This window comes from Paramormyrops kingsleyae, chromosome 1, assembly GCF_048594095.1.
Source record: "Paramormyrops kingsleyae isolate MSU_618 chromosome 1, PKINGS_0.4, whole genome shotgun sequence".
Taxonomy (NCBI): domain Eukaryota; kingdom Metazoa; phylum Chordata; class Actinopteri; order Osteoglossiformes; family Mormyridae; genus Paramormyrops; species Paramormyrops kingsleyae.
Genome location: NC_132797.1, coordinates 76,578,687 through 76,591,422, shown reverse-complemented (window position 1 = coordinate 76,591,422; position 12,736 = coordinate 76,578,687). Strand labels below are relative to the sequence as shown.

The 12,736-nt window shown below is 56.2% G+C and overlaps 1 protein-coding gene across 2 annotated transcripts in view; it reads left to right on the top strand.

Annotated features, from left to right (window-relative positions):
• The window catches only part of nbeal1 (neurobeachin-like 1), a 30,842-nt gene that overhangs the window by 15,529 nt on the left and 2,577 nt on the right, over window positions 1-12,736 (top strand). For both annotated transcript variants that reach the window (XM_072699885.1, XM_072699886.1), the window contains 38 exons: window positions 31-337; window positions 415-500; window positions 586-675; window positions 901-1,072; window positions 1,205-1,338; window positions 1,419-1,578; window positions 1,779-1,881; window positions 1,975-2,131; window positions 2,251-2,409; window positions 2,971-3,130; window positions 3,388-3,476; window positions 3,631-4,173; window positions 4,300-4,475; window positions 5,122-5,410; window positions 5,492-5,797; window positions 6,092-6,241; window positions 6,344-6,501; window positions 6,583-6,707; window positions 6,793-6,919; window positions 7,038-7,186; window positions 7,304-7,437; window positions 7,547-7,648; window positions 7,746-7,841; window positions 7,929-8,053; window positions 8,214-8,354; window positions 8,439-8,569; window positions 8,801-8,910; window positions 9,017-9,134; window positions 9,217-9,314; window positions 9,621-9,737; window positions 9,847-9,936; window positions 10,029-10,138; window positions 10,222-10,394; window positions 10,565-10,659; window positions 10,741-10,857; window positions 10,956-11,117; window positions 11,961-12,109; window positions 12,370-12,505. In XM_072699885.1, coding sequence (XP_072555986.1) covers window positions 31-337; window positions 415-500; window positions 586-675; window positions 901-1,072; window positions 1,205-1,338; window positions 1,419-1,578; window positions 1,779-1,881; window positions 1,975-2,131; window positions 2,251-2,409; window positions 2,971-3,130; window positions 3,388-3,476; window positions 3,631-4,173; window positions 4,300-4,475; window positions 5,122-5,410; window positions 5,492-5,797; window positions 6,092-6,241; window positions 6,344-6,501; window positions 6,583-6,707; window positions 6,793-6,919; window positions 7,038-7,186; window positions 7,304-7,437; window positions 7,547-7,648; window positions 7,746-7,841; window positions 7,929-8,053; window positions 8,214-8,354; window positions 8,439-8,569; window positions 8,801-8,910; window positions 9,017-9,134; window positions 9,217-9,314; window positions 9,621-9,737; window positions 9,847-9,936; window positions 10,029-10,138; window positions 10,222-10,394; window positions 10,565-10,659; window positions 10,741-10,857; window positions 10,956-11,117; window positions 11,961-12,109; window positions 12,370-12,505 — 5,844 coding nt within the window. The remainder of the gene's footprint in view (window positions 1-30; window positions 338-414; window positions 501-585; window positions 676-900; window positions 1,073-1,204; window positions 1,339-1,418; window positions 1,579-1,778; window positions 1,882-1,974; window positions 2,132-2,250; window positions 2,410-2,970; window positions 3,131-3,387; window positions 3,477-3,630; window positions 4,174-4,299; window positions 4,476-5,121; window positions 5,411-5,491; window positions 5,798-6,091; window positions 6,242-6,343; window positions 6,502-6,582; window positions 6,708-6,792; window positions 6,920-7,037; window positions 7,187-7,303; window positions 7,438-7,546; window positions 7,649-7,745; window positions 7,842-7,928; window positions 8,054-8,213; window positions 8,355-8,438; window positions 8,570-8,800; window positions 8,911-9,016; window positions 9,135-9,216; window positions 9,315-9,620; window positions 9,738-9,846; window positions 9,937-10,028; window positions 10,139-10,221; window positions 10,395-10,564; window positions 10,660-10,740; window positions 10,858-10,955; window positions 11,118-11,960; window positions 12,110-12,369; window positions 12,506-12,736) is intronic.

Sequence of the window (12,736 nt, the reverse complement as noted above, 5' to 3'; positions counted from 1 at the left end):
GCCTGTAACTGTCCCTTTCTGTCACTTCAGCCCTTCACATCCTGCTGCATCGGCTCGGCAGGCCACAGGACCACCACGCCCCCCCCGTCCCAGATCCCGGACCCCCCCTTTTCAGTGGCACAGGCGCCCGGCCGCTCCTCCCTGGGGGGCATCCTTTCCCCCCAGGCCTGGGGGGGCCTGCTGAGCAGCAAGCCGGAGTCGGTGACCAAGCTGATCTCGGCCGGGACTCAGGACAGTGAGTGGGGCAGCCCTACCTCCCTGCAGGGCCAGCTTGGTGGTGTCATGGTGTTCCACGAGCCCCTGCAGGCGGCCCAGGTCAGGGCCCTGTGTGGTTCAGGTGAGAGGCGTGCCGGGGAGGTTAGGGGGGAAGCCACACAGCGGGTGCTGAGTCAACATGATCATCCTGCCTTTCAGGACCAAACTGCATCTCTCCACTGAAGAACGTGGAATCTGAGCTGGGAGACCTGTCCCCCAAGCTTCTCCTGCACTACTCCCCCAAGGTGAGTGCTGCTGGCCCCTGGCCGCCTCCCCCTTGTTTTCCCCCTTTCCCGACACATTAGTGACGCTCACAGTGTCCCCTGACAGGCGTGCCGCAGCCCCATCTGCTTGGATCTGTCCCCCAACGTGCTGCATGGCCGGCTGACTGGCAACAACGTGGTGAACTGGGATATTAAGGTGAGGCTCGTCCGGCTGCTCGGCCAGCTCCGCGTCCCCCCTCGTCCGGCTGCTCCGTCCGTTCCCCGTCCCCCCTCGTCCGGCTGCTCCGTCCGTTCCCCGTCCCCCCTCGTCCGGCTGCTCGGTCCGCTCCGCGTCCCCCCTCGTCCGGCTGCTCGGTCCGCTCCGCGTCCCCCCCTCGTCCGGCTGCTCTGTGTGACGTCAGCTGGCCCCCTTGCTGTGCAGGACATGATTAACTGCGTCGGCGGCCTGCCCGTGCTCTTCCCGCTGCTGGAGCAGCTTTGCCTGCTGACGCCGGAGCCGCAGGCTGAGCCCGGGGGCCCCGAGTTCATAACGCCGGAGCTGAGCACACCTGCAGACGGCGACTGGGTCATCCTGCCCTCCAGCCGGGCTTCAGGTCAGCAACTCCAGACATCCGTTTGACCTTTTCTTAGTGTTATGTGGTTTAAACTGTACCACCAAATGGCAAAGGTTGTATGCTAATATATACCCGTAACTTGGAAAGTCTGTTTATGCTTCTGCTGTTTAGAAGCACGTCTGGAGAAAAACCTGGTGGCCACCTTCCTGCTGGTGATCAAGCACTTCATCCAGAGACACCCCATCAATCAGGAGAGCCTGTTGCACTCCCACGGCGTGGCTACGCTCGGAGCCCTGCTTCAGAAGGTCAGCTGCCACACCCTTGGCTCCCCACCAGAGGGCGTCTCCCTCCATACGCTGACCCCAGTCGGCCCTTTCGCCCGCAGATGCCCCAGGGCCTGGTGGACGTGAGTGTCTTGGTGGCCGTGCAGCTGTTGGTAGAGCAGGTGACCGTAGAGAAGAACCCCCAGCTCCTTCAGCAGCTGCACACACACCTGCTCTTCAACTTCGGGATCTGGAATCAGGGAGATTTCCCCCTGCGTATCGGTGAGGCGTGTGCGTCTGCCTGTGTGCGTCTGCCTGTGTGCGTCTGCCTGTGTGCGTCTGCCTGTGTGCGTCTGCCTGTGTGCGTCTGCCTGTGTGCGTCTGCCTGTGTGCGTCTGCCTGTGTGCGTCTGTGTGGTTGTTTGCTCGAATTTCTGAGGTCACATGACCACTGTCAGTGAGAGTCTCTCTTTGTGGCTGAAGGTCACATCCAGTACATGTCCACCATCATCAAGGACAACAGGAAACAGTTCCGAAAGAAGTACGGTGTGCAGTTTCTGTTGGACACCACGCGTCTGTACTACGGGTGAGCCCCACCTCCGCCTGCAGTCCTGCCTCTGTACCCTGCCGTCAGGGTGCCACGTGCCCTGGGTGGGGCTGACTCCCATCTCCACACCAGGAACAGCAGCCCGGATACCGACATGAGCGAGGACGACCTCCGCACTATCCGGGCCTCGCTCTGCGGCCTCCTCAAGTACTACATCAGCAAGGGTGTGGACCAGGAGGAGCTGCACAGCATGCTGGGATACATCGCGGCCATTGGGAGCGAGGAGCAGGTGGGGACTGGGTGCAAAGACCAGCGTATGGCAGTGGCCTATCAGTGGAGCTGCGCCCCCCCCGCCCCCCCACCCCCCCCCCCGGCCTGAATCCTGCTCTCTCCTACTGCCCCCCACAGCTCTGTGAGATGCTGGAGCTGCTGCTGAGCCTGTTGCAGACCAGCATGGCGAGAGACCAGCTCTTCCTGCTGCTCTTTGAACCCGGGGCTGCAGATACCTGCTACGCACTTATCCTTAACAGCAAGTACTCAGACCGGCTACGCGAGCTGGTCTTCAAGGTGGGCGGCGGCCGGGGACAGTAGTCGTGCCGGGGGTGGTGGTCGGCGTGCCGGGGGTGGTGGTCGGCGTGCCGGGGGTGGTGGTCGGCGTGCCGGGGGTGGTGGTCGGCGTGCCGGGGGTGGTGGTCGGCGTGCCGGGGGTGGGCGCTGCTTCCGATTGCGGGACGGTATTGCCAGGCCAGCCTCGGTTCCCCTGGTTCTCCTCGGTCTGTCACATGTTGTGTGTTCCTGTGCCATTTTACCCTGGACCCAACTGGATCATTAAGCCTGATTAGGAAGTGTTCCTTACATTTGCTGTCTTCCCAAAACAGGGTTTTGTTCTTAAAGTTGTTTTCGACACCCTGAAGTAGAAAGCCCATTAGGCAGGGCAAAGAGAATATCTGCTTAGGCTGTGGCTTCACCGGGCTTCACATGCACTGATGTGTTAAAGAACGTTAGACTCTCTCGGATAATGCGTCACCAGTCATTAGTAAACGTCCTCGTGACCAAAATGGCTGCTCCTTTTTTTTGTGTTGTCCTGCATTTGGTCTTTGTTGATGTCTCACATCACCACCCTCGCAGCTCTTTCAGCGCATGCTGAAATGCGACCGCGTCTACGAGAAGAGCAAGCAGAGGCTGAAGCTGCGGGAGGCTGGCTACTCAGGGCTGACGCTGCTCTTCTCTGAGCTGCACGTCACCCCCACGCTCGTCCGGAGCCTGCTGGACCAGGTGCTCTCTGCGGGTGAGCCCTCGCATTGCCACCCCCCAGCCTGGCCATCCCTTTTCACCCAATTTGCTGCCCTGCCTGGAAGGATGCCCCCCCCCCCAGGCCAGCTGTGTGTGTGTGGGCGGCGGGAAAGCACTGCCGGATTTCCACAGCCGGTCCAGGAGGCTGTGGTTTGGGACGGGCCTGACTGAGGACTGAGATCGGCAGAGTGGATCTTAACGACGCCTGGGGTGTATTTATGTGGTTATTCCTTTGGTTTTTATCATCTGCAGACCCTGTGGTGAATTACAAGGATCTGATGGCGCTGGTCCAGCTGAGCCACCGGGCTGGGCTCAGTGTACGTCTGCTTGTGTGCAAGAAGGTGAGGCGCATGTGCAGGCGTGCATATCACAGATTAAGTGCCTATCTGGCAGCCTTAAGAAGGAGGAACCGAAAGTGAGTCTGGCTGCTGTTCCTCTGGGGTTTGTGTCAGTGTCACTTTTGTGACACACACCCTCACGTTTGCCCCCACCCAGCTGTACCACCTCCTCCAGTCGCAGCAGGATGCCGCCCAGCAGATTTCCAGGCAGCTCTGCTGGCAGGAAACACTGGCCAAGCTGTTCCTGCGGCCCTTGGGCCCCGAGAGCGCGCCAGGTCGCGGTGGGGGGGGAGACGGCGGCAGCAGCACGGGCAGTCTGGATCTCAGCAGGGATGGTGGCGGCCCCCTGGGGGACAGGAGGGACCCTGCAGAGACCCGGGTGGATGAGGAGAAGGAGGCAGACAGCATCGCCGACAGCCGCTCCCTGGACAGCCTGGAGAGCGGGGAGCCGCCACCCGCAAAGGCTTGGGCCGCCAAGGCCAGCGGACTCACCCTGGACTTAACGCACGTGCACCTGTATGAGCACGGCGATAGCGGCAGCCAGACCCCCGCTAGCATGCCCAGCACGCCGTCACCGCTGGAGACCACCAAGCCCTTCCCCGGGCCGGCAGCTGAGCGTGAGGCCTCCTCCTCCCTCACCGAGGACAGCTTCCTGTTCAGCGATGACCTGTCTCTCGGGGAATCCTTCAGCGGCATGGAGGTGGAGCATCGCCGGCTGATTCTGTGTTTCCTGTCCCTCCTGTGAATACCTTCCTTTCCGTCATGAGGAAGCTTGGGATGGTATGTGTTGTCGTTCTGAAAGCTCCTGGGATGTGTCTCCCCCTAGAGGACCGAGGAGGAACTGTGCCGCATCCTGCTGGAGATCATGCTGTGTATGATGTGGCGCGGGGTGGAGTGCTCCGATGATGCAGCCTGGCTGGAGCGCGGTCAGGTCTTCTCCGCCCTCACCAAGCTGAGCACCACCAATGAGCTGCTGCTCCCCGTTGATAACATCAAGCTGAGGTATGCAGGTTGGAAGGTCCTTCATTATCAGGCAGCCACCAAATCACCGGCTATGCTCTCAGCCAATGAGAATCCAGTATAATAGTGAATGAGTCAGGGAAATTATTCTCTTGTGGCTAATTAAAGAACCCTTCTTAGACATGGTTTGGAGATGTGGGCCGTAATGACTGTGTGTGGCTCTTGTGCGCCTGCCTGTCTACCCAGGACCCGCCAGGGTTATTGGTAACAAAACTAAAACATTTTCATAAACTGAAATAAGATCCAAAAATGGAATTAAATAACCCACAAGTAAACAAAAACTTAATAAAAATAAAATGAAAATAAAAATAGAAACTTTGTTAGGGTTTCTAAAGTCATGGTTTATCTTTATTTACCAAGAACATGTTTTGTCCAGTTTGTGGACGTTAGTGCATAATGTCCTCTGTGTATTCATGTAGGGTTCTAGAGATCAGACATAAAATAGCTGTACACTTTTCACCAGAAGTAAAATTACTAAAACCTTTTAGCTGAAACTAATATATATATAAAAACTGAACATATCTTTATCATGGAAATTACTGATATCCCTCTGAAAACTAGCGAAAACTCACAAATAGAAGTGGAAAATACTATAAATGCTAAATGAAAGCCGGGGTCCCGCTTCCAGCCTCCTGGAGAAGATGCTGGAGTGGGCGGTGACCGATAACCGCGAGGCGACGGCCGCCATGCTGCCGCAGCACACAGAGAATGCCGTGCGGCTGCTGCACATCCTGCAGGACTTCCTGCAGGCCGAGGGGCTGGTGAACCCGGCGCTGTGGACTGAGCGGCTGCTGGAGGAGGCTGTCACGCTGATGGACAGCCTGATGGTGTGGTACTCCTCGGGGACACAGTGGCTGCAGTTGTGCCGCGTCGGCATCCGCTTGCTCCTGGGCTTCATGGCACAGGACAACATGCAGGTGAGGGGGCGAATGTTTCTGATGTCGGGGCCAAAATGTGGGAAGGACACCAGTGCCCTGCGTGACGCCCCCTGCCTGCAGGTGTGTGCCATGGCGACGGCCAAGCTGAACGCCATCCTGCAGACGAAGAGCGTGGAGACGCAGGACGAGGCCTGCTACCTACTGGGCCGCCTGGAGGGCATCCTGAGCCGCTCGGTGCGCGAGCAGACGGAGACCTACTCCTTCCTCATCCCACTGCTGCGCACGCTGCTATCCAAGATCCACAAGCTGCTCTACATGGAGCTGCACCTTCCCTCGCTGCCCGACACCAATGGGAGCCCGTCCTTTTTCGAGGACTTTCAGCTCTACTGCAGCTCGCCCGAGTGGAGGATCTATCTCGATAAATACGTATGTCGCATCGTTTCCGGACCGGATCGTGTGACTCATGATCATACAGACAGGGATAACAGTATGATAGTGATGAGAAAAATCAGTGGATGTCAGGATAACAGGGAACAAATACTGGAATCAGTGTGAAATCTGCACATTTCAGTAGTTTTATGTAGAGCTCATGTGTAGGACATTTCAACTTAACCTACAACACAGAACATAATGATACAACACTAAGGATTCCACTGCTTGAGTAGTACTGGTTATACTGGGAGAGTCGCTCCCTTGACTGGCTGGTTACCCGTATTGCAGATCATCCCCTACATGAAGCAGTACGAGATCGAGATGTTCAGCCAGGGGCACGAAACCATGGCGCTCTTCTGGAAGGAATGTTACGAGGCGTTCATGGTGAACCTGCACCGGCGAGAGAGGGAGCGGGGGGAGAGCAAGATCCGCTTTCAGGTGAGGGTCGCAGCCACGTCACGCCCTCCCCCCCCTCTATGCCTGCAGAGGCACTGCTCCAGGCGCACTCACCCCCAACCCCTGCCCTCCCCCGGCCTTCAGGAGCAGTTCGTGGAGCCTTTCTCCCGACGCAGTCGACAGGAGAACCTGCGCTACAACAGCATGCTGAAGCAACTGCACAGCCAGCATGGCGCCATCTTGAGGCAGTGGAAGGCAGCACGACGGAACTTGGTCTGCGAGAGAGGCCCATGGGCCGAGGAGTGAGTAGGAAGCCATGGAGGGGGGTCCTAAAAAGGTGTTCGTGGCGGCTTTCTGGGCCCTGATGGCGGCTTTCTGGATAGGCTGCAGGGCAAGAGGCACTGGAGGCTTTCCAGCGTGGAGAACTACTCCCGTATGAGGCTCAAGCTGGTGCCCAACTATAGCTTCGACCCCCATCGTGAAGCCAGCGCTTTGAGGGACAACCTGGGTGAGTGAAGTCCCGCCATGCTGGACGGTGCCCCCTTTCCTTTTCGCTGCCGTCGCTAACATCCACTCGTATACTCGCCACCCAGGTATGCAGCAGCAACAGACCAACGCTGAGTCTCTGCTGCTGGAGGCAGCAAAGCAGGTAAAGGTCAGTGACCTGGAGGATGACATGCTGGACATGCCAGAGGACGACCCCAGCGGGGGGAACCCCATGTAAGTGTGGGGGGTGGGGCTAAAGGGGTGGGCTTATGGGGGCTGGCCTTGTGGGTGGGGTTATGGGGGTTAGGCTACGGGAAGCTTTGGCATGGAGGTTTATACTCGCTGGCTGCAGGAGCGAGACGGAGGAGGCCGTCCAGAGGGAGAAGATGGTGCTGTCAGAGGATTGCGAGCTGGTGACAGTGGTGGATGTCATCCCTGGGCGCCTGGAGCTCACCACCCAACACATCTACTTCTATGACAGCAGCATGGAGAAGGAGGAGGGTATGGAGAGGAGGCCGTGGGAGGGAGGGTATTCAGGCTGACGGAGGCTGTAAGAGGAGATGGAGGGGCGGCCGTGGGACAGGTGGAGCCGATAGACAGGCAGTTTCCCTGTTTCAGGCGTGGGCTACGACTTCAAGTGGCCGTTGTCACAGATCCGGGAGATTCACCTGCGCAGGTATAACCTGAGGCGTTCTGCCCTGGAGGTCTTCCTCATCGACCAGACAAACTACTTCCTCAATTTCAAGAAAGAGGTGAGACCCCCCCCCCCCCCCGACTTTCCGCTTGCCATTGAATTTCCATTCATTCCTGTCTTTCTCAAGCCTGTTGTGCATCACCATCGATGCTCTTTTCAATCTGCAGGTGCGGAACAAGGTCTATAATCGGATTCTGCTCCTCCGCTCTTTCAACCTGTATGGCACACGGTCCCCTCAGGAGCTGCTGAGAGCATCAGGGCTCACTCAGGTCGGGGCTCTGGGCCGCTGGCTCATTTTAGGGGACTGACTCCTCAGGTAGCTGACATTTGCAAGACCACTGGTGTCATTTTCCTCTTCTTTTTCAGAAATGGGTGAACCGGGAAATTTCCAACTTTGACTACCTCATCCAGCTAAACACCATTGCAGGCCGTACCTACAATGATTTGGCCCAATATCCTGTGGTAAGCGTCCTTCTTAATAGCCTCTGGGGAAGGACTGTTTTAAACCTAAACGGAAGATGACAACCAATGAAATCCTTCGCCTGTCAGTTTCCTTGGGTCTTAGCTGACTACACATCTGATGAGCTGGACCTCACAGACCCAAGGGTGTTCCGGGATCTCTCCAAGCCCATCGCCGTGGTCAACGAGAAGAATGCCAAAGCCGTGAAGGAGAAGTATGTCCCTATTTGGCCTTTTGGAGATCTTAAAGCAGATTGCACTTTGCATTCAAGCAATTCCTTTGTAAAACGAAGTGCACTAGTTGATGTTTGGAAAACAAAAATGGGTGGTGGTATCAGTTAAGAGGAACTCACAGTTGAGCCTGTGTTTCTTGAGGTATGAGAGCTTTGAGGACCCCACGGGAACCATAGATAAGTTCCACTATGGCACGCACTACTCCAACGCCGCTGGGGTCATGCACTACTTGATTCGGGTGGAGCCTTTCACTTCCTTGCACATCCAGCTGCAGAGTGGCAGGTAAGGGTGGGTGGAGAGGGGGTGGGGTGGCTGTCGCTGGGGCTGTCCATGGCTCTCTGGTGCTCACGTGATGACTTCTGCCAGGTTTGATTGTGCCGACCGCCAGTTCCACTCCATCCCAGCCACCTGGCAGGTACTGATGGACAATCCCAACGATGTCAAGGAGCTCATCCCAGAATTCTTCTACTTTCCAGAGTTCCTGGAGAACCAAAATAGTGAGTCTTGACCATCTGTCCAGGGCTCTGGATTATTGTGTGGAGCAGTGGCCATGTACCCATCTATTTCCCAGCCACTCCAGTACAGGGTCACAGCGGGACCCAATGTACATTTTGTAAAAATTGACCGTGTCGATGCAACAGTGAATAGCTTAAGGTCGATCAGGTACTAGCAGCCCAATGCTCTCTCTCTGAGAGAGGTTCCCTGCGCTGATTTCATTCTCCACGCAGATTTCGATTTGGGTCGCCTGCAGCTATCCAAAGAGAGCGTCAACGATGTCATCCTCCCCAAGTGGGCAAAGTCCCCTGAAGACTTTATCTACAAGCACAGGAAGGCGCTGGTGAGTGGAGGTGCCTGTGCTCACAGGAGACCCCCTCCTCCGACACAGCAGCCGTGGAGCCCGCTAGCTCGAGGCTAACACGTGCATGTCCGCCCTAATATCCCAGGAGTCCGAGCACGTCTCGGCCCACCTGCACGAGTGGATAGACCTGATCTTCGGATACAAGCAGAGGGGCCCGGCGGCTGTGGAGGCCCTCAACGTCTTCTACTACTGCACCTATGAAGGTACGAGTGTATCTAGCCCCCTCTTGGTGAGCAAATCCAGAGGTTGGGAGCTCACACCAATTACACATCTGGGCACTTGCAGGTGCAGTGGATCTGGATGCCATAACGGACGAGAAGGAGCGCAAGGCCCTCGAGGGGATGATCAGCAACTTCGGACAGACGCCGTGCCAGCTCCTGAAGGTATCGCCCTCTGCTGGTGTCCTGGAAACCAGCCTCTAGTTCTGAAACTGGGCTCCCATGTGACTCCTTAAAATTCAGAATCCCTGATGTGTTTGGTTGGTCCCCTCCACAGAAGCAGAATAGGCACAGTACTCTGGGGAAAGTGGATTGCAATTGACTTTGTACCTTCTGTGCCAAGGAACCGATAATTGAAGAGGATAATCTTCTGCATGTGGTCAATTTGTAGTTAAAGCATTTTGCAGTCGGTACTCAGCCTGTGGTCTCTGCGGGCTGGCTCAGTTCACAGTAGTGCTTGGCCCCTCCCAGGAGCCGCACCCCATCCGCCTGTCCCTCGAGGAGGTTGGGAAGAGGAAATCGAAGCTGGATACCTGTCCGCTCAACATGTTCGAGCACCTGTCCGAGCTCAAATCCTTTTTCGTGGAGGTGAGGCATGAGGCTGGAGTGTTTTAAGGGGAGGTGCTTTGGCTCATCCTGGTTGTGGAACATGATTTTTGAATTTACCGGCTGTGTATCGTTGGCTGTTGTGCTGCAGGGTATCTGTGACAATGTGCCCCTAGTGAAGGCAGTCGTACCCAAAGACCAGTCACACTCCTTCATCTCTCAGGGCAGCCCTGACACCCTGGTGAGCTTCCTCAGCCCGTTGAGCGTTTGAGGCTGTACTTGAGGTGGCAGCGTCCGCAAGCATGGACACTGCCTTACGGCTGTGGTTTCCAGGTGACGCTGAGCCGGACCTGTCTGATGGGGATGCACGGATGGCTGCCTTATGACAGGAACATCTCCAACTACTTCACCTTCATTAAGGACCCCAGCGTTTCCAACCCCAGGTGTGTTCTCTGCACAAACACGCAGGGCGTCGGCAGCAGACAAGCAGTGCGTCTGAGGGTCCCACGTCTGCCTCTCCCCACAGGGCGCAGCGATTCCTAGCCGGGCCCTTCTCCCCCGGTGTGGAGATCACGGCTCAGCTCTTCGTGGTGTCGCACGACGGCAAGCTGCTCTTCACCGGGGGCCACTGGGACAACAGCCTGCGGGTCACGTCCCTGACCAAAGGAAAGACAGTGAGCCAGCACATCCGCCATATGGGTATGAGCCACCAGGGGCGCCGTCTGCACTCTGCCGCGAGGGCTGCACAGCGATTACCTAGTGATCCTCGAGTCAGTTTGATCCCATCGACACAGAGATCTGACAGCTGTCCGCGGGGATCCTCCTGTCTCTCGTCTTCCACTGACAGCCTGTGTTTGTTCTGCCTGTAGACATTGTGACTTGCCTGGCAACAGACTACTGTGGCATCCACCTGATCTCGGGCTCCAAGGACACCACCTGTATGGTGTGGCAGGTCCTCCAGCAGGTGGGGCCAGTGTGACATGTGGGCGCCCTTAGCTTGATGGCTGTCACTCCTGGGCTAACAGTTTGGTTTCTCTGTGCCCAGGGCGGAGCGCCGGTGGGACTGAGCTCCAAGCCCATGCAGGTGCTCTACGGACATACTGACGAGGTGCTTAGTGTCAGCATCAGTACCGAGCTGGACATGGCTGTCTCAGGATCGCGGGTACCAAGAACTCCCCCTCCAGTAAACCTCGCTCTTCATTAAGGTAAGCATATGTCTGTGTGTGTGGCTCTAAGCGTTTCTATGGTCACATCCGACAGGGCGGCACCGTGATCATCCACACCGTGCGGAGGGGCCAGTACATGCGCTCGCTGCGCCCCCCCTGTGAGAGCTCACTGCCAGCCTCCATCCTGCACCTGGCCGTGTCCTGGGAGGGACACCTGGTGGTCCATTCCTGCATCGAGGGCAAGGCCTCTTTAAAGGTGAATCAGCAGCTCCCTCATTCGCCACTGGTCACCCCAGTGGATCTGTGTTAATTTCACAGCATATTTTGATTTCGTTTCAGTCTTGGTCCTTTGACAAAAATGCAACTTAGTTTTAGTCTTTTAGTTTTTTTTTGTTTTTTTTTAGTTGAGTTTTAGTTGAGGAAAATTAGAGGATATCGACTAAATCTGAAAAACCTGTGGTCAAATGAAACTAACAGGTTTAGTGGCAGTGTACACATGCGTGTGCCTTCATATTAGTCCTCCTCTATCCACTCCTGCATCTGTAAAGCTGCAATTATATCATGCCATTGGCCTTGAACATGCAGTCTTTAAGAACATCGATTTAACTGCTGTAATGCAGAACACTGCAGCTTTTAAATGGCTTTATATGAACTTTATCATTACATAAAATATAAATGAAACCAAAATACTTGCATATTTACACATCTTAAGGGCGCGGGAGCAGCAGAGTTCGCAAACGAACAGGGTTTTATTCAGCCAGCACACTCACAGCATACGGGAAGGAGCAGCATCACGGCTGTGGTCGGCTGGCTGGCGTGAGACTTTCATTCCACACAAGTCTGCACATGCACTTACTTAGTCCTGCTTCTGGTCATTAAAGATGTCTATTTCATTTTGCTCTGTTTTCATCACAGAAAAAATGTTGAGTATTTTTCACCTTCGTTTTTATCAACAAACTCAACACTGCAGTGGATTCTGGGATAGGTTTCCCTCATCCAGATTTTTTCTTTGATACTAGCCCTAGGTCTTTGGTTTTGAAGATAAAGGTTAGATTGTTCTAGCACTGATGCTTCACTCTAGCCATTTGTATGTGTCCAGGACAAGAATGCACTGCACCTGTACTCCGTGAATGGGAAGTGCCTGTGCTCAGAGGGGCTGAAGGAGCAGGTGACGGACATGTGTGTGTCCGGGGAGCACATAGTACTGGGGAGCGAGCAGGGCTTCCTGTCCATCCGGGACCTCTACAGGTAAGCTGGGCCCCACTGCTCTTTCGTCCTGGGTTTACTGGTCCATAAGGACTTTTTTCTGTATGTAACTGGCTACGCAGTCGCAGTCATCGGTCTGCAGGAGTTGATCTGCATTTCTGGCTGGCTCACTTTTCCATGAAACGTCCTGTAAAGGTTGAAGCTGGAATAGAAGAGAGCCTGGTTTACACAGACGGAGGGGCACCGGCCGGAGGGCTGGACCCTCCCCTGTCTGACTGCTTTTATTACCCTGCTGTCCGCAGCCTCTCCCTCTGTGTGGCACCCATGGCTATGAGGGTGCCGGTTCACTGCGTCTCCGTCACCAAGGAGCAGAGCCACGTGCTGGTGGGCCTGCAGGACGGGAAGCTGATCGTGGTGGGCGTGGGCAAGCCGGCAGAGGTAAAGACCTCTCTCAGGAGCTACATCGCCCAGGGCCTGGGGGGCGCCGGCCTCATCGCCTCGCCCCTTCTGGCCCCCCTCCGAGTACACTCCCCTGCCCGGCTGCTCCACCTCCGTCCCGCCCCCTGAGAGGCAGGGGGGGCCTTGCTGGGTGTGGAAGGGACTCACCCCTGCAGCCATCTCTGATATCGGGGCGAATGGCTCGTGTTCCATAGCAGACCTCTGAATAGT